Source organism: Passer montanus, unplaced genomic scaffold (assembly GCF_014805655.1).
Source record: "Passer montanus isolate IOZ18808 unplaced genomic scaffold, ASM1480565v1 scaffold60, whole genome shotgun sequence".
Taxonomy (NCBI): domain Eukaryota; kingdom Metazoa; phylum Chordata; class Aves; order Passeriformes; family Passeridae; genus Passer; species Passer montanus.
Window position 1 is genome coordinate 1,271,872 of NW_024371038.1, and position 18,221 is coordinate 1,290,092.

Here is an 18,221-nt window from a genome sequence, read left to right on the forward strand (position 1 = left end):
TAGAAGAAATAATGGCTTTTGTGCTTTCTGTACTCTCAATCCTGACAGTCTGTGGTCAGACACTCACACACACTGATGCCTGGTCTGGCTGTCCCATCACAGCCAGGTTTCTGGCATAGCTTTAATAAACTATCAAACTACCTATTTTGAAAGCAAGATAAGGAGGAGGAAGAGAAGAGGAAAGCATTAACTATTTCATGAAATTCACAAACCAAGAAAACAGGTCACAATTCTGTCCAACCAAGCCTGCAATCCTCCTCAAGATGCACAAAAACTATTCATAGCATAAATACTCAATGAATGCCAAACCTGCACTGTCAGGCAGGCTTCTTCTCTCTGTAGGAGCTTAAGGAGGGTCTCTTCACATTGCTGACATTTTGTTTCCATGCACAAGAAGTCTCTGAGAGGTATTTATTCCATTCACATGAAAAAACAATTTCATGTACTTGAAAGACAAAAAGGATGGCAGTACAGAAAGTTTTCTTCATTACAAAGTGTTTTTCCATCAGGCAATTATTTATAAGAACTTTTGTTAACACTGGAGTTGAGGCTCTGGAACAAAGTGGATATATTGTTTACTAGCTTTGCCAGTCGATCTCCTCTTACAAAACCTCTCCCTTCCCCCTCTCCTTTTCCAGCCAAGCCAGTCCCTTGCATAGCTCAGGAGTTTCCTTTGTCACCAAGATCTCCTTTTCCACAAATTGTCCCTTGAATGATGCCATCCTCAATGTAGTGGCCTGAGATATCCGTGCTCCTGCAGAGAACTGTCGAGGGGATGCGAGACGAGCGTCTCTCCTGGCTCTTATCCTCAGAGGAGCAGCAAATCATCCTTTTCATGGTAGCCCACATCTCATCATCTTTGTATGAATAAATTATTGGATTCATGACAGAGTTCAGCAGGGCCAGGAGAAGAAACCACCTTTTAACATGCTGAATCCCACAGTCAGTACAGTTCAGTCCGTCCAGCAATAAGACAACCAGGCCAGGGGTCCAGCAGACAACAAAGGCACCTAGAAATAGAGCAGACAATAAAAAGAAAAACAAATCTGACTTCACACTTCTAGGGTTTTGGAGTGTTTAATGTCTTACAAGATTATTAAGTTTGTCAAAATTCTACACAAAAATTAGAAAAGCAGGAGAGGACAAAATTCTAATGACAGTAGCAAGATTATATCTGCTACAGCTTCTGTGCCAAGCCCTGAGCAGGAGGAAGGGCAGCTCTCAGAAGACTGCAGGGAACAAAAATCTGAGGTGCTGACAGCATCAGCTCAAACACACATGGAAAAAGGTCATCACAATAATGATTTATCCATGCTGATAAATAAACAAGAGCTCTGGAGCATTTAAAAGCAGAGAACTGGCCCTGGAGCACATTTCCTCTGTTCATCTCTTTCATGCACTGGAGGAGAAGATATCACTTGGTTCACTTCCACCACTGCCATAATATGATCTAAAGAGACAAGACTCCTGCCACCCCATAGCTGGCTCTGCAGTGCCAATTAATAAGACAGGTGTCACATAATTTACACACGTCCTGGGAGGAAACCCACAGCTAATGTAGGATGTGCCACTCCCTACAACACACAAGCACTGTGGGCTCCCTGCTCAGAGCTGAGCTCACCTCCTTCCACTGCTCCCTCCCAGGCTCTGCATGCTGAGACACAGTAATTCAGCTGCAGGAAAAAAATTAGTTACACAGGAAAAGAGAGGAGGAAACAAATAGACAAATTGGTGAAGGTAAAGTGAAGGATGTAGCAGTTAGGGCAAGGAAATGAAGGGGTGGGGAAAAAAAAATACCAAAAGCAAAACAGAAAAAGTATGAGGAAGTAAGCACATAGTGGTGGGAAGAGACAACTCTGCAAGAGAGGCAAAAAAAAAAAATTAAAGGGAGAATGAGGTAGAAGAGATCTTAGACTGAACACAGCACAAAGAAAGCATTAAAACCACAGCTTAGAAAGCAGCTCAATATTGCATTTGCACCTTCCCAAGTTCCTGCACACCCACACCGTAAGTGAGGGTGAGCAGGGGTAACACTTCTACCAAATGCAGCCTCAGCCACAAGCTGGAGAGGGGCCCTGGGCTGCCCCATCTGGCCCTTGGTGTCCCCGCTGCACTGCACCCCGTGATCCCTCACCCAGAGCCCAGGCAAGGAGTAGCCATGTGCATGATAATACTAACTTAGCACAAGCCACAATTGCTGTCTGACATACAGAAATAGAAAATTACAACTCTGCCCAGCAGTCACAGTTTGAACAATGTACCAAGGAAATTCCAACCACTTATCACAGCAGAGTTTCCCCATTTTGGAGATTAGAAAAAAAGTAATTCAACAAATAATATCATCTACATGCCTACAAAGCTCTCTGGGGATGTGGATATCTGTTCAACAATTTTGGTAGAACAAGCAAGTCCACCTCATCTTTTCAAAGCTGCTGATAGTCCCATATCCAAGCTGTGGAAGCCAGCAGGGGGAGGGAGCCTGGCCCGCAGCAGGAGGCAGGCAGTGCCAGAGGCAGTGCCCAGCACACCCAGGCACCCTCCAGCAGCGCTGCACACTCGGGCTGGGGCCAGCAGCACCAACACCTCCCCAGCGAGGGCTGGAGAGGACACTGCCCATTGACAGGCAGGCCATCCTGGTATGTTAACGGGATTGGTGTGATTCAGCAAGCACTAGCATTGCTGAAAAATGTATCCAGGACAAGGTATTTTGCATCTTGCTGCAACCTTTTGCCGCTGGACTACAGACAAAATTTAGCTGATATACTCTGTTCTAGGCAATACTGGACAGAAAGGCAAGACACCACTTTCTTCAGAAACTGAATTTTCTGCTCTGCTGTACCAAGATTTTTGTGATGCTAAGTGCTAATTTCATGGTGTTAGTTCTGAGATACTGGTTAGCATCAGTAACATTCCTCCATTGCCCACTGGCATTGGGAGCTGCATGCTGCTACCACAACACTTGTTTTCCCTGGTCAGTCTCTGTACTACACACTGGTTTGGCTCCTGCATGCTGAGTAAGCAGTTGTGAGCTGGGCACCAGCTCTCTCTTATCATCTGCAATGGACAAAACACTGCACAGAATTGCTGTCCTGGGGCTCACCAGCAAATCCCATCAGTTATAACAAGTGCTGTAACCCAACCACCCAGACAATACTGCGCCTGGTTAAGTGTCTCAACAAGTGCTCAGACACAGAGCTTTCACTAACAAGGATTGCTGGCAAAGCTGCCAATCCACCAGATCCATGCAGAATCTGAGATGGTAACAAACCTTCCTTGGAACAGACACTGAAAGCATTTTGACCACTTGTACCATAAAGAGTGCAAGTGCAACCACTCTTTTATGGAAGTCAGCAGGAGAGGAAAGAGACCCCAAAAGGCACATTTAACAAAAGGCACAGAAATCTCTCCTTCAAGCAGAACCCCAGATTGCAAGCAGGAGCAGTCCACAAACTCATAGGATGTATCCCTGTCTATCTATACAAGCACAATCCTAAAAGGTTTCAAAAATAAGGGAAGATAAAAGACACCTGCAGGCATGTCTCCACACATTTCCCATGGCTGAAAACAAGGACAGGGCAATGCAGTGACAGTGTCCAAGTTACTGGATAATGCCTTCTTGGGACTGCTGCTTTGACTCCATCAAAAACACATTTTGCTCTTAGCACCACAGAGATGAAAGTGAAGCACATCTCAGACTTGCAGCCTTGCTCAGATTTTGTTATTTTTACCACCAAGCTTTCAGAGGGAGCCATGGTTAAGCATAAAAATATAGCTTAGTCTCAGCCCTTCAGCAATTTTCTTGTTTGCAGAATATTTATCCCATAGGAGCTCCCCTCCCAGATGAAGTGACACACTCCAAAAGTAATTTAACTTCTGGGACTCATTAAAATTCACAAAAGTGACATGAAATACAGCCTGACTGCCACATAGATTAGAACAACTTGGAGTCTCTTCACCAGATTATGGGAGATCACAGTGCCTCAAGGTTAGTTTGAGGAATTTCCATTAGATTTAACCATGGGATTTCTTGTAGGTTACATCATCTCTGTTTAAAAATTAATTCCTGTGGATCTGGAAGCACTACTGTTGCTTCAACAGCATCATTTCATAAACTCCTGCACATCAAGGCTGTCCCTGAGCATGCCAACACTGAGAGAAAAAAACTGCAGTAGGTTCCAGATGCCAACGCCACATGTGCGACCAAGTTAAAACAGCAAGTTACCAATTAAACTATAAATTCACTGAAACTGAAAATCATCCCCTCCAAAGCTGCTATTTCAGCAGGATTCTCACTGCCAGGTTCAGAGGAGCTACCACATACACAACCACCTGAAAATCACATACCCACACACCTGCAGCCACTCTTCTTCAAAGCTACAGTCACAGGCTGAGCTGGGATTATGACACAAGGTCAGCCCAGGAGGATTTTAGCCCTTTTTCCTTGGTTTCACATCTTCCAGTTTCAACTAGATAACACCTTGTGGTTCAGCATGCCAAAGGGAAAGCCTTACTCCTGTGCCACGATAGACTAATTTAGGGCTTATGGCAGGAATGTACAGATGACAGAGGTGTGACTCCCAGCCTCTGGAAGGGACCCTCCAAGCCTAAATGATGGTGCAAAAAGCCTACACAAGCTGTGGTCACCAGGAATCCATGAAATGACCCTAAAAATCTCAATAGAAAGCCTTACTCCTGTGCCATGATGGACTATTTTAGGGCAGGAATGTGCAGATGACAGCGGTGTGACTCTCAGCCTCTGGAAGGGACCCTCCAAGCCCAAATGATGGTGCAAAAAGCCTCCACAAGCTGTGGTCACCAGGAATCCATGAAATGACCCTAAAAATCTCAATTCCCCCAACTCTCAACTGTAGGGCCACAGGAGGAGAACACCAAGAGAGGACAGGGATGTTGTGCTGGAAGGGCAGCCAGCCCAGGAAGCTGGGAGGAGCAGCACACCAGCAGTACCCAGCTACACAGCCTCCTTCCACACAGCAGCAGAGGAGAGGGACTTTGTCCTGAATCTCCCATGAAAGCACTAGAGTACATAAACAAGAATGCTGGGGATTATTATGCATTATACAGCACAGCATCTTGGAATGGGCTTTTAAGATGGTATGAGGTGTGTACTCCAAAGCATTTTCAGATGTTTCAGAAAAAAAACATATAAAATAACTGCTTTGGGCAAAACCCACGTGCTGCATACAGCTCTAGGCTATTCCATCAGTGGTTATAAGCAGAATTTTGGAAGAATCACTTTGGTCACTTGGTGACTCCTAGTAATTGGAAAGTCCAGAAAACAAGCTATTTGGTTTTTAATGCATTTTTCACACAGTGCTTGAATGATTTGGCCAGGAGAGCACATTTCAAACTGTTTGAAAAAAATAAGTTCTCATTCTTGGAAATAAATGGTTATAAATAGCCCCTCAGAGTCAAAATTTGGAGAACTGATATGAAGGAACATGCCAAGATGCTTCTCCTCTGACCCATGACCTTGAAGTAGAATGTACACCCAGCAGCACCAGCACTAATTTAACTTCTTTGGAAGCAGGCTGTGTTTCAGTTTTGTTTCTGACTGACAAAGTGAATATACCAAATTAGGATCTCTAAAGCAGCACTGAAGCTAAGTTAAATTTGCCTGGTCCAGCACACAATAACATTAAATGTTCTGCTTGAATTATAGTTCCATTTCATGGCTGAAAAGCCATATGCTGTGAGTAAGAGGAAGCTAATGCTGAACTTCAAATCAACCCATAGTCCTAAGGCCCACTCTCTAGGAAAAAATACCAAGTTCAAAAGGAGATTTTAAGAGGTAGTTATTTCCATACAGCAGCATGGTCACAGAGAACACTGAAGGCTTGCCTCAGGCTGAAGGACCTTGAGGGATGAGGGAATGGCAGCCACCATCCCTGTCCCTCCAGCCCCCACACCAGCTGCAGGGTGCAGTCCTGCCTTCAACAGAAGTGCTCAGAGAACTGCTTTTCAAAAGTGCTCTGTTTTCTGTCTCTTTCCAGTGCAGCAGTTAACTGCAGTCTACTTATCCCTATGCATTAGGGCAGGATCATATTTGGAGCAATTTGAGTTTTTCTGCAGGGATTTTCTCCTTGCAGGTGGATGGTTTAGGTTTCACTGCACAGGAGCTTAGGTGGGGCAAAAGATCAAATCTTGCTCCTGCAAGTCAAGGGCAGAGGGACAGGAACAACCAGCAAACTGACTCCCAAAAAAGAACACTTGGGGGATGATTTAGAAGGAAAAGGCCCTGGAAGCAGACAAGACAGCTCCAGAAGACACAGAAGTGAGAACCTTGTACATGCTTGAACTACCAGTCCACTTTCTTTTACAAGGTCAGGCACTGTGAAGTTTAATGGATTTCAGCTTCTGAAGCTCTTTGAGACATCATTTGGTAGACAAAGGTGTTATGCAGCACAGCACTATTATTTTAGAAAAAAAAACCAATAAAATCAGATACCAGACTGTGCAAACAGCACCCAAAATATGCAAGGGCAAGAAAGTGTCCTCAACTTGAACTTCCTACCCTGGCAAGACCTGTCTCCATGAAAATTACACTTTTCTCCCAGAGCTCTCTAATACTACCCTCTGCAGTATGACACACCTGTGCCCCAGGTATACATGACCACCAGCTTTCCCAAAAGCTCCAGCTCTGCTGCATTGGCTCATCCAACCTCAGAACAGCTGTTAGAGCAGTAAAGCCATATTTGTGGGTTTAGAGTCCACCACCACCTGAGCCCAGCTTCACAAATGTCTCAATGTACCCCCAGTTCCACCTGGAGCCCTGCTGACATGACATTTGGTTTCCAGGACACATCTTGTTCAGATTCAAGTAAGTCTGGAGAAAATTTACTGCTACAGCTGGTATTTGTTCTAAGGATCTGTCACCTGGTCTGTTCATCTCTAATTTAATGTGCACTACATCACAATTCCCTGATGAAGTGATCTGAGCTGCTCAAGTATCAACAGTGTCTTTAGGCTAGGACCCAGGGCAAATCTCATGTTATGATTTAGAGATCTAAGGCTAGAATGTACCATCATTATCTAAAAGTATTTTGCACCATGCAATATCCACAGAATGAAGGTGAATCCTTCCTTGAAAAGCAAACCTCTATCAAAGTCACAGACCCACCAGCCATGCTCTCCTTTCCCCAGGGAAGGTGCATCTCCAGGGGGAAGAATTTTTCATGCCCAGGAAACAGCCAAGAGGAAGATGTGCAAAGAAAACTACTGACACCCAACATTAGTGCTCATGGCCTTGTGCAAATATTAAAAAACATGATTTTGAAAATGTTCTGCTAAGTAACTATAAACTTTCACAAGCTTTTCTCCAAAGTGATTTTGGATCTTTCTGCTAAAAAAAAGGAAAGAAACCAGCCAAAAACCTTTACCTTCAAAATTTGTGTTTTGTAACAAGGCCACCTACACTTTTCAACTATGTGTTGACCAGTTCTCTATCTCATGTTTCTGCACTGTGCAACAGCTCCTTCAGTGTCTAAAGCACACAGAAGTCTAGATGCCTCCAGCACTTAAAAGTTCAGTCAGGTTTCTTTGTGTTAGGAGGGCTGAGCATTTTTTGTGTAGTTTTTTGTTGGTTTGTTTCAAATAAAAACTAAAAAAAACCAACACAAACCAATTCACTGGCACTGCCAGCTTGCCCAGCATGGTTTGTAGTCTCTTACCTAGGACAGTCATGACAGTCTTCATGAGCTTCACCGGGGTTCTCCTCCGGCTGATGGACCCGCTAGTGTGTGAGGACAGGACGTTGGTTTTCCTCTGGACGTACATGTAGATTCTTATGTAAACCACCACCATGATGAAGAAGACAACCAGGTTTAAGACACTCCAGAACACCAGGTAGCTTCTGCTGTAAATGGGTGCCAGGGAGGAGCAGACAGTAATGTCACAGAGGCAGTTCCAGCCCAGGGTTGGGACAGCACCCATGAAAATAGCAATGGCCCAAATGGATATAATCAAGAAGGTGACTCTCTTCTTGGTGAGGTTGCTGTGGATCTTCATGCGCATGATGGACATGTGGCGCTCCACGGCGATGACCAGCAGGTTCACCAGGGACGCCGTCAGGCTGGTGTCCAGCAGCCCCTGGCGCAGAAACCAGCGGTTCACCGTCAGCGTCTTGGACACCGGGCCCGTGTTGAACATCAGGAACACGTAGGCGATTCCAGCAAAAAAGTCTGCAGCTGCTAAGTTGGCCAGAAGATAGTAAAAGGGAAAATGAAACCTCTTGTTCTTCACCACAGCTGCTATGACCAATGAATTTGAAATAAAAATGAAGAGGCAGAAAAAGGTGCCAAAGCATAGAACACCGATGAGCTGCGGTCCTGTCCACTCATCCGCCGTGTCCGTCTTTGTCCTGTTGTAGAAAAAGTCCATGCGCTTGTCATAGTAGCATTCGTTCATCCTGGATCAAAGCCCCTGCATCCTAGGGAGGGTGGCAGGCGAAAAGAAGGAAGATTAACAATCAGCAAATAGTCCTTGCTTCAATCAATACCTTCCTTTTTGTGGACCAGGGATTGTGACAAGGGCACGAGAGGGTGCATACTTGGAGGCCTTAAGTAAAAACTCTAACTGTACACGGTCGGCACAGAAGATACTCTGGAGGACCACAGTGCATGATGCTTGAATGAATCAGGAATTTAAAAATATTTTCCTACTTAAAAAATTCCAGCACAGCTCTTTTGCACTCGCAGTCATACTGTACAAGCAACAAAGTGGAAATTTAAAAAATTACTTTCTGGAGATCATGGAGAAAATCTGAGCAACAGCCAAGCCATTCTTGCTGTGAAATCCCATGTTTGAGCCACAGCCCCATCATTATTTCCATTTCTCAGTGTAGCCAGTTGGGATAGGGAAGCATAAATCATAACCCTTCCACTTTACTGACTAAGCAATAAAAGGCCCATTACAGAGAAAAATAGATTTTGGTTTTTCAATTATATATTAATAAATGTAAAAATGTATGTCTATAAGATACTACCGGCATATATATTCTGAGTGCATATCTGTTATTTACTATTAGAGGACTTCAGTAAATGTGCTGAAAAGGGAAAAATATTTTCTAGATATTTGACTATTCTTATTTTACTGGGCTCTCAAGCACCACACAGTCCAGTTATCTCTAAAACCAAAATCCAGGTTCCCTAGGTAGGGTTCCCTACCCAACCACAGGTTAAAGCAAGCCCCAGGAATAGCAGTAGTGCTGGGGTTTATTTCTCATACCCACTCAGCACTACTTTGGACACAGGGCTATTAAACCTGATGATGGAGAGGGAGTCCAAGTTCTAGATTACATCACACTTCTGCTACTCTGGGGAGGTCAATGCCAGCTGCTTTGGCAATTTTACTGTCTTTTTTATGAACCAAACTGAACCTGGACTAATTTACAGAGGAGATCTGACAGCAGTTACTCATGGCTGCTGGACCCCATGCAGGGTCTCAGAGCACAGAAGGGAGAGTTTGTGTCTGATCATCACCAGCCCTCACATTCACTGTCAGTGTCTGAAGAAGGGTTTTAACAGTTCATTAAGAGATATTGTACAGTTTTAGCAAAACCCAGGAACACAGCCACAGCACAAGATCCTAATCACACCAGATATTATACAGAGTGGCAACCAACAAAAAACCTAGAAGAGGTGGTTATTGCAGGCAGAAAGAATTTAAAAAACATAGGCTTTCCATCTCTGCAGCTAAAATTGTTGACTGATAATCATCAGCTTCATTTAGTCTATTATTACCCTGTGGTTATTTTACAGTTAAATCTCATCCCCCCAGGGACTGAGAAGTAAATTAAACAATCCCCAGCAAGCTGGTTAATGCACCACATTAAAGGTTCCTTCCAAGCTTTGAAATAAAAAGGTCCATCTTTTGTCATTTGTGTTATGCTACCTGTGTTATTTCATGCAATATTTACAGTAATTTTAAATCAAATTACACTATTCCATAATTATATTTCCAAGAAGTTTATCTTTTTTAATATTCCATTTTTCTGAACTAGCTCCTTAGCCTTTTTTCCTTGATTTTTGTTAATTCTCACCTAGTAGTCAACATGAAAGCACACCACTTGACATTGTTGTCCATTTTATTACCCTCAAGAACCTGGCCTGGCCAGCCACTTTTTTCTTACAAAAGACTATGTTACTTAAAGCATCAAATTTAAACACATAGTCAGAACTAAGAACAGCTACTTAAGGACAAGAAGTGGAAGGAAACAAGGAAATCATCCCTTGTGCTGAAATATTACAGAGCATCCCTGCATCTAAAAATAAAAAAGCCTCAGCAATGCAGATCCGCTGCAATGAGTCAACAGGAATTCAACGCCCACTGCTCCCTGTTCACAGGAACAAGGGGGAGCTGGGCAGTCAGCACACTCCCCATTCTCACCTAGGAGCTACTCAAAAATCAGATTCAGTCTGCAAGTGACCAGAAGTCCCTGAGGAGCTGCAGACTACAGCTGCTCGAGTAGCCCGGTGCTGGGAACCCTGCCAGCAGAGAGGCCTCTGCTCTAACACACCAAGGCAGAAAAGGACTCACTGAGCTTGACATTAGGCTTTTATAGAACAGCCCAAATGCCTGCAAATAGAAGCAGCATTTTGGGCAAGAATGGAAGAAAAAAAAAAAGCCAAAACTGTGAAAATTACAGGGAAGGTTTTCTCAACATGTTGTATCTTACTGTGTAATCATCTCAGCAGATGAACCTCTTGCTTGCAGTGACAGGAGAGTAAAGAAATCTACAGATGCTTTTTACATCTCATCTGCTTAAAAACTTAAAGAAATCCAAAATATCAACTATGAATTTATTCTCAATACTTCAGTTTTATGAGGTCCCATCCTTATTTGAAGTAGTAACCAAAGAAAAAAACATTAATTCACACACCCATAATTCTCCACTGAAATAATTACATTACGAACACTTACTGTCACACAGCAGAGCTCAAACAACAAATGATTTTGAAAGAGATGTCTTGAGGTATTGAGGTAAGATGAGAAGAAGTATAAAAGCATCCAGCTGAGGTCTCAGAGTCACAGGGCAGACTCTGGAGATTTCCAAATGGAAGCTGCACCAAAGCAGAAGCTGAACTGGAGCAAGTTCACATCCCAGTCCCTCGAAGTGGAGATGCAGCACTTGGCTGCCTGTGTGCAAAAAAAGCACTTGCAACACCAGGGGCCTTGCAGACAGGGCAAGGTTTCTTCACACCTTTCTCTGAAGTCCTCCCAGCAGAACGAGCCTGCTGTCAGGGGAGCTGTGCAGCCCTGACACAGCTATGCAGCTGAACCCTCAGTGCTCCTGCCCCAGTCCACAGCAGGCACGAGACGTGGGATAGCATATCCCATAGTTCCTGGCATGTGACACGTCCTGGCAGCACTTTCTCCTCCAGGTCTTCTATTCTGCAGCCAAATCAGAGATGTTTATCTTAATCGGGGCAGGTTTAACCTTAAGAAGAAAAAAATAAACCTTAAATATAACCCTTTATTAAAAATAATCCTTAAATATTACATATTTCAGGTCTGTTTACTAAGTACACAAGAATTCGAGTATTCAGGCAAAATACTGATCAAATTTAGTAGAGAAACAGCTACACTGATCAGTCCAGACTTTAAAAGGCAAGAGAGTCACCCAGAGACTGCAGCAGAGAGTTCCCCTGCTGTGCTACTTACTTAAAGAAGAATTGCCTTATTTTGCTTTGAAATTGGCTCTCCCAAGCTTGATAGTTCTTGGGTTTTTTATGAGAAAAGACAGCAGACAATCTCTATTCACCTGTTCTACACCATCATGCAGGTTTCCAGCAGTTATCACATACTGCATATTCTACAGGTGAGTTGAGCTAACAGATTGCTCTTTTCCTTGCAGGCAAATACATCAAAACTTGTCAAGTGCCAAAAACATACCCTTGTCTAAAAGGTTCTTTCCCTCATTTCAACTTATTTAATTACCTCATTTCAACCAATAGTAGCCACAAAGATCACAAAGTGATGGACTATGAACTGCATTTTCCTCTACCACTCTTGAGTAAACATTCAAGCTTTTTCTCTTTTTTGAGTGGGAAAAATCCTCTGTTCCAAAAAATCTCAAAGGATTTGGGATTTTATCTAAACTTCAAACTTAAAAGCACAGTTTAAGAATTCTTCCCAATATATAACATCTTGAACATTATTTGTCTCAATGACAGATGTATATTTTAATTGTTTATAAATTCCTCTATGACAGTATAACTCCTACCAAGTCAGAATATGTTCTTCACTGTTGTTTAAATAAAAGCCAAGAATTTGCATGAGTATGTAGGAATTACATTATTACACTAGCTACTAGAATAAACAGTTAGTGAAATAAAACATCACCTAGATAATATTTTCGACAAAAGGTTTGGCTAGTTGCAAGCTAGCATGCTTTAATGGTTGTTATTCAGTTGAAATCTTGTTTGCTTCAATGAATTCACTGAAAATCTGTATATCTATAATGAAATTTAATATCAGTTATTTAAGTCAAGGATTTTGCTGATTGAAACTGTGATTAAAATTAGCTTTAAGTAATTTTGATTAAAAATTAAATTTTGCCTGTAAATCAGCTCTGAGTTACTCATAATTAATGCAAACATTTCTGAAGGAAAACACAAATAGTATTTTAATGATAAAGTCATTATAAAATTTAGCCTTCTATCCATAATGTAATTCAAGGCGCACTCCCATGGTTTTCTTCCCTGTCCATTAAAAACCAAGACGTTTCAATACATTGGCTACAACTTTATTGAAGGGCTGGCATCATCTGGGGGACTTTGATGGCTTCTGCCCTGTTTCTGTATAAATGCAAGAGGGAGGGAGCAGACAGGCCTGGGGTGGCACAGAAAGCCACAGTGAGAGGATTCAAGCCAGCTTTAGAGATGGACTGAAAGGTCCTGAGAGCAAACCTGAGCCTGCAGGGAGGACAATAGTGGTGAAGCCCTTGGGCAGGGCAGAAAGCCATCTCAGGGGAGAGGGAGGGTGTGTGCCCAGGCACAGCACCAGCCGGGTTTGCTGAGCTGGCACAGGAATTTCTGTGCAGAATTTCAGGGTGGCTCAACCCCCAAATGGATGCACTGTGGAACAGGAGAGGTCACAGAGCCAGTGCAGTCCGGGCAGGACTGTGAGATGGCGCAGAGGAGCGAGCTGTGCCCAGGCTCAGCCTGCAAAGCAGGCAGCCTGCCAGCTCTGCCTGAGCACTTGGCCTCCTGGCTCCCCTCCCCATTAGCAAAGACCAGGTATTAAACACAGATCTCTAAGAGATTTTGAGACTTATTACAGAAGTTGCTCTGCAGAAAGCTGAGTTTATCACAATGACCACAGGCACAGGTGGCATACTGTGAAATACTCTCTTCACATTCAGACTGTCACTGCAGAGAAATATCAGCTGCAATTGCCTACTTGCACATATTCCTTCAGCTTTTTTGACCTACCCTACAAGCTGCAGATGGCTCTTGTAGAGCACCACAAAAGGAGTGTCTGGAGGCTTGCAGCCCCTGCCAGGGCTCCCCACAGCACATTTGTCTGCCCGCACCCTGTGCCACAGGCAGACACAGACACCCCCTGTCCCATCCTCTTCTGGATAAACCACCCCTGCTGCTTTTGCTTTTCTCATTGCTGAAAAGCTCTCGCTCACCTTATTGCCCAGAGGAAGGCACAGGCAGAAGGAAGGCAGGGTGCTGGGCAGCCAGAGCTGTACACAGCAGCAGTACCAGTTCAGAATGGGAATTGGTTCCTTGTTCCCCTCCACACCCTGCTACATGTATGGCCACGGAGGAAAACACAACCCAGTGATTGCACAGTAACCCAAGAAACCCATCCAGGTTACCTCCGTTTAGAAAGAAATACCAGTGCAGAAAAGGGCGTGTAACACAGCAGAAGCCAAAAATGTTAATATGTAACTGTAAGGAAGAGTTTTGTGAGCTAAGTGCTCTGGTCCACTTTTAATTGTCTTTAATAGTTTATTGATATTATAACCAAAATCAATTTAGAGAAACAAACTGAATGGAAGCACATAGAGAACACAACATTATGCATACAAATTTATCTAAACTAAAGCTTTTTTTTAAATCTGGTACTACTAGAGGATGCAATTGAAGCCAACATTCATTTAGCAGGTCTTACAGAGACAAATTATCTCAGAAATGCAACTGTTTTACATTTTGTTTATTACAGAAATTGTGCAGGCACTGCCTGTACTTGAAACAGCATGGTACATGGTACACTTCAAGGACCTGAGAATGTAATTTTTCAAAAACATTTTTTAAAATGTAGATTTACAAATTGAAAAAAAAAGTTATGACTAAAAAACCATGAGGCCAAATGAATAAGTTTTTTAACCAGAGAACTTCCTTATTAGTAAGGGAATCTACTTGTGGTCTTGTTTGGTTCTAATTTTTTTTTTCTTTAACTGTAGTATCTCCAAGTTCAGATAACGTGCTGAACTCAAATCAATCACTCCCAAGCAGCATTATTCCACTACCTTGGTCTTGGTCTCTACCCTTTAGACTAAGGAGAGCAAAGTGCCACATCCATTTTCTCTCCAAGCCTGTTTCACTGACATAATGTTAACTTATGGAAAGTACAGCAGCACTCCTACTTCCGCCATGGTTCTGGATATTTCCAGTAATAGTCCATTTCTGTGGTGTCATCTTTTGGACTGGGGCAAAAGGAATGAAGAGGATTCTTTGGTAACTCTTAAGCATCTGTGGTAGAAACATTTAAGGTTTTACTTATACATCCTGCATAAAAGACCAATGCTATATGGTACAAATAGAGAGCCTCAAGAAAAGTATTAAACCTACCAAAAATGTAAAACCTCAAGACTAAATATTTAAAGTTGCAGAGAGAGCAAGTAGTACCACCAGCCACGAACCACAGTGCTCTGCACACACAGTCAGATAAGAGGCTTAATAATCACTGTCAGGGCACACAAGAGTCACCCTGTGCCTGTAAGTGACAGTGCTGCTCCTCTGCAAACTGCTGCAGGCTGACACTGGCACCTGAACTGTGACACAGAGATACAGGGGCACCTGCACCCTGCACCGAGGCATTGCAAAGCTCAGGCTCCAGCTCCTGAAATCCCTTTTGTACAAAGCTGCTCTAATGCCCTAAATTGTCTGAAAGCTCTGACACACTGCAGAAATTTGTCAGGGACAGATAGCAAGTAACTCACTAAGTTACCACAAGTTTAGACTTCAGACTTTGGTAATTTAAGACCTTCTGAAATTATGGTTTACTAGATCTATATATGGAGTTCAAACTAAAAACTTTGCTGCAAAGCCTTCATTTAGTCTCCTTTAAGTGTGGTTCTGGAAGGAGCTGGCAGGTCATCCTATAATGCGGAAACAGACACAGCATTTAAAGTATTTAAAAGTCATTCAAACAGCCTATACATTGTGAAACATGCCTAGAAGAAAATACCTGTTCTGCTTCTAAAGTAAGTTTCCCATTTCTGCAGAACTTCCAGGTCCTCTCACTGATCACTACCAGCTCAGTTTTACCATTCAACAAATCAGTTTTCTTTCACAAAACCTACAGAATGCAGATACAGACTATTCCAGCACAGTCCCAAACAAGTCAACTTTTATTGTTTATTTTCAGGAGATACTGATGAGGACCTAAATCACATCACTGCTGATTAAAACAAGTCACTTGACTGCATCTGATCTGTTAAGAGATTCAGAGCCTGGGTTCACAAGCAAAGGTGTCAGTGGAGCTGTTAGAAATGGCACACTCCAAGATGTATTTGCTCAAGACATAGAAGTTGGTCTAATGGCATAATAGTAGAATTCAGGTATGTCAGTCTTGAAGACTAATACCCAAAGAAAATACATTCTCTACAGCATCAAATCATATACTTCAGAGATTTTATTTCATTATCTGATAGCATAAAGCCTATGCCAGAAGACATTCCTAAAAGGAATAGCACAAGAGGATAAGGACACAGCCAATCTAACTTGTCTGAAACTTTCACCTAGCATTCTGAAAAAAAACCTAAATACATCTCTCAGCTTTGCATGGTGGTAGGAACTGCTGCTTCTTTACTGATGATGCAGATTTGGTTTGTGGGGCTGCTGGATTTGTTTGCTTTTATTTTAATTTTCAGCACAGAGATGAGCTTAGTGAAACCAGATTTTTCACCATACAACTGGATTTGAGTTGTACTTTCTACCGCACTTTTTAGAAGACCATAAGAACATGCAAGAAACCACACACAGAGCATAGCCTAAAGAACAAAGCTACAGCAATGCAGCTTACCAGTCTGCAACAAGAAATGTCTTTTTTCTAGACTCATATCACAGGTAGGAGAACAGACCTAAGTACAATATCACAGATAGAAGTTTTGTGCCCTTGTGTTTCCAGAGACCATGTTCTTAGGTCTGTTCTCCTTCCTCTCCCATTCCTCCCGGCCCCGACTTTGTTTCCTTAAGGGAAAGAATGCAAAATAACGCAGTGTATTTTTTCGGTGTACTGCACAGATTAAGAAAACACCGTATCAAAAAACCACTTAAGACCCTTTGCCGGCGCCCGCACCCGGTACGAGCTGCCCGCGCCCCGGCAGGGCAGGGTCCCGGGGCACCCCGGGGTGCGCAAAGGGGGTCTCGAACGCTCGGAAACTCACGTGTGTGTTCTGAACGCGTGTGTGTCCGTGTCCGCACGCACCGCGACGTCTGTCCGGGACGGAGCGGCTGCCCGCCGGGCTCGGGCTGGCTCCGGGCGCTGCCCCGCCGGGCTCGGGCTGGCTCCGGGCGCTGCCCCGCCGGGCTCCGGGCGCTGCCCGCTCCGCTCACCAGCACGGCCCGGGGCTCCGCTACACCGCGGAGAGTTTTACAGCACTGAAGAAGTGTTGCCAGCCCGACTCCTGGAGCGAAGGCGCATTCCTGGCGGAGCCCGGCCAGCCGGCAGCAACAGCGCTCGCACCGCTGGCCCCGCACGGCCCCGGCCCTGCTCTCGGCGGCAGGGCTGAGCCCGGCAGCCCCGGAGCGCACGGAGCAGCGCCAGCGCCGCCGCCAGAACGGGCCCGCCCCGCCGGCCTCAACCCGCCCGGCCCCGCCCGCACCTGGCCCGGGACAGCTCGCCAGGACGTGATTTCCTCCCCGCGGCCAAGGTTTGGCTCTGCCCCGGCACGGGTGGCTGTGGAGAACACTAGCGAGACCCCCGAGCTGCAGAGCTCTAAAGGGCTGAAGCCCATCAGAAGGTCCATCATCATTCACACATCAGGAAACGAATGCAAAACCCAGATAAAACCGCAATAACTTCTGTGAGTAGATCCGGGCAGTACAGACAGGTGGAGCCCACACGTAGCTCTTCTTTGAAACGGTGTAAAAAGCAAAAAAAGCATTTCACACCCATGTAATACAGAAACTTGGTGGCTCATGCCACCTCCAAGGGGCCAGAGTGAGCACAGGCAGCTTTGTAATCAAAGACAAGTCAAACTCAAAAGTAGACAGCCGTACAAATTCAAATTTATCTGGAGCCTGTTATCAAATGGATCTGACCCATTGCTGCCTCTATCACTTACTGAGGGCAGGCATATGTCCACATAGTGCAGACCCAGGCACAGGTCAGCTCAGAGCTGAACTGACTAAACAAAATCTCAGCAGAAGATCTCTGTCCCACTTCTCAGAAATCCTGGTAACAATTACAGCGTGAAACTGAGGTGTTAAAGCTTAGGTACAGCCTTGCACGTGAGCATTATCTATGAAATGCCAAACAGACTCCATTCAATTTTTTTTCTGTTTTAAACAAAAAAAAAAAAAAAAAAAAAAAAACCACACCTCCTCAGTATAAGAGCCCAATATCTTATTGACCTTGTTCCCCTCACATGAATGCTCACCTTGAAGATGGCTCAGGAAATTTTCTTCTCTTCACTCCTGTCCATCTCTAATACAAGCTTCTCATTGTCTCATCCATTTCTATCCTTTTGTTAAGTCCTATAAGCAATTAGCAAAAGCTTCCTATTCCCAAAGAACAAGACTATGAAAGGCAACAGCCCTTTTTCAGAGCACTTTGCAAAACTTTATGTTCCAGTTCTGCTTCCATTACTGCACATTACCTCCTTAGCAGCTGGAGTGGGACCACCTATCAGCCAGCAACTGTGTTCAAATCTGTATTAATGTGCAGAATTCAGAGCCAACACATGCCAGATTTCCTGTTAAGTTTCACCTCTGGAACAGAGACACAGTAATAGCCTCCAGCAA

General features: G+C 43.9%; 1 protein-coding gene across 1 annotated transcript; it reads right to left on the reverse strand.

Moving 5' to 3' along the window:
• Positions 1-396: 396 nt before the first annotated feature.
• On the reverse strand, positions 397-17,214 carry LPAR3 (lysophosphatidic acid receptor 3). The gene is made up of 4 exons (XM_039727240.1): positions 16,643-17,214; positions 10,939-11,455; positions 7,689-8,446; positions 397-1,010 (listed from the first exon to the last, which is right to left on the reverse strand). Exons 3-4 carry the CDS (start codon positions 8,422-8,424, stop codon positions 661-663), a joined length of 1,086 nt encoding a protein of 361 aa, XP_039583174.1. The 5' UTR covers positions 8,425-8,446; positions 10,939-11,455; positions 16,643-17,214; the 3' UTR covers positions 397-660.
• Positions 17,215-18,221: the final 1,007 nt, after the last annotated feature.

Bases quoted from the DNA above. Each gene is read 5' to 3' on its own strand.
- LPAR3 (XM_039727240.1), bottom strand. From the start codon at position 8,424: ATGAACGAATGCTACTATGACAAGCGCATGGACTTTTTCTACAACAGG. The intron at 1,011-7,688 runs GTAAGAGACTAC...CTCTATTTCTAG, and splicing joins GACTGTCATGACTGTCCTAG to GTGCCTTTGTTGTCTGCTGG.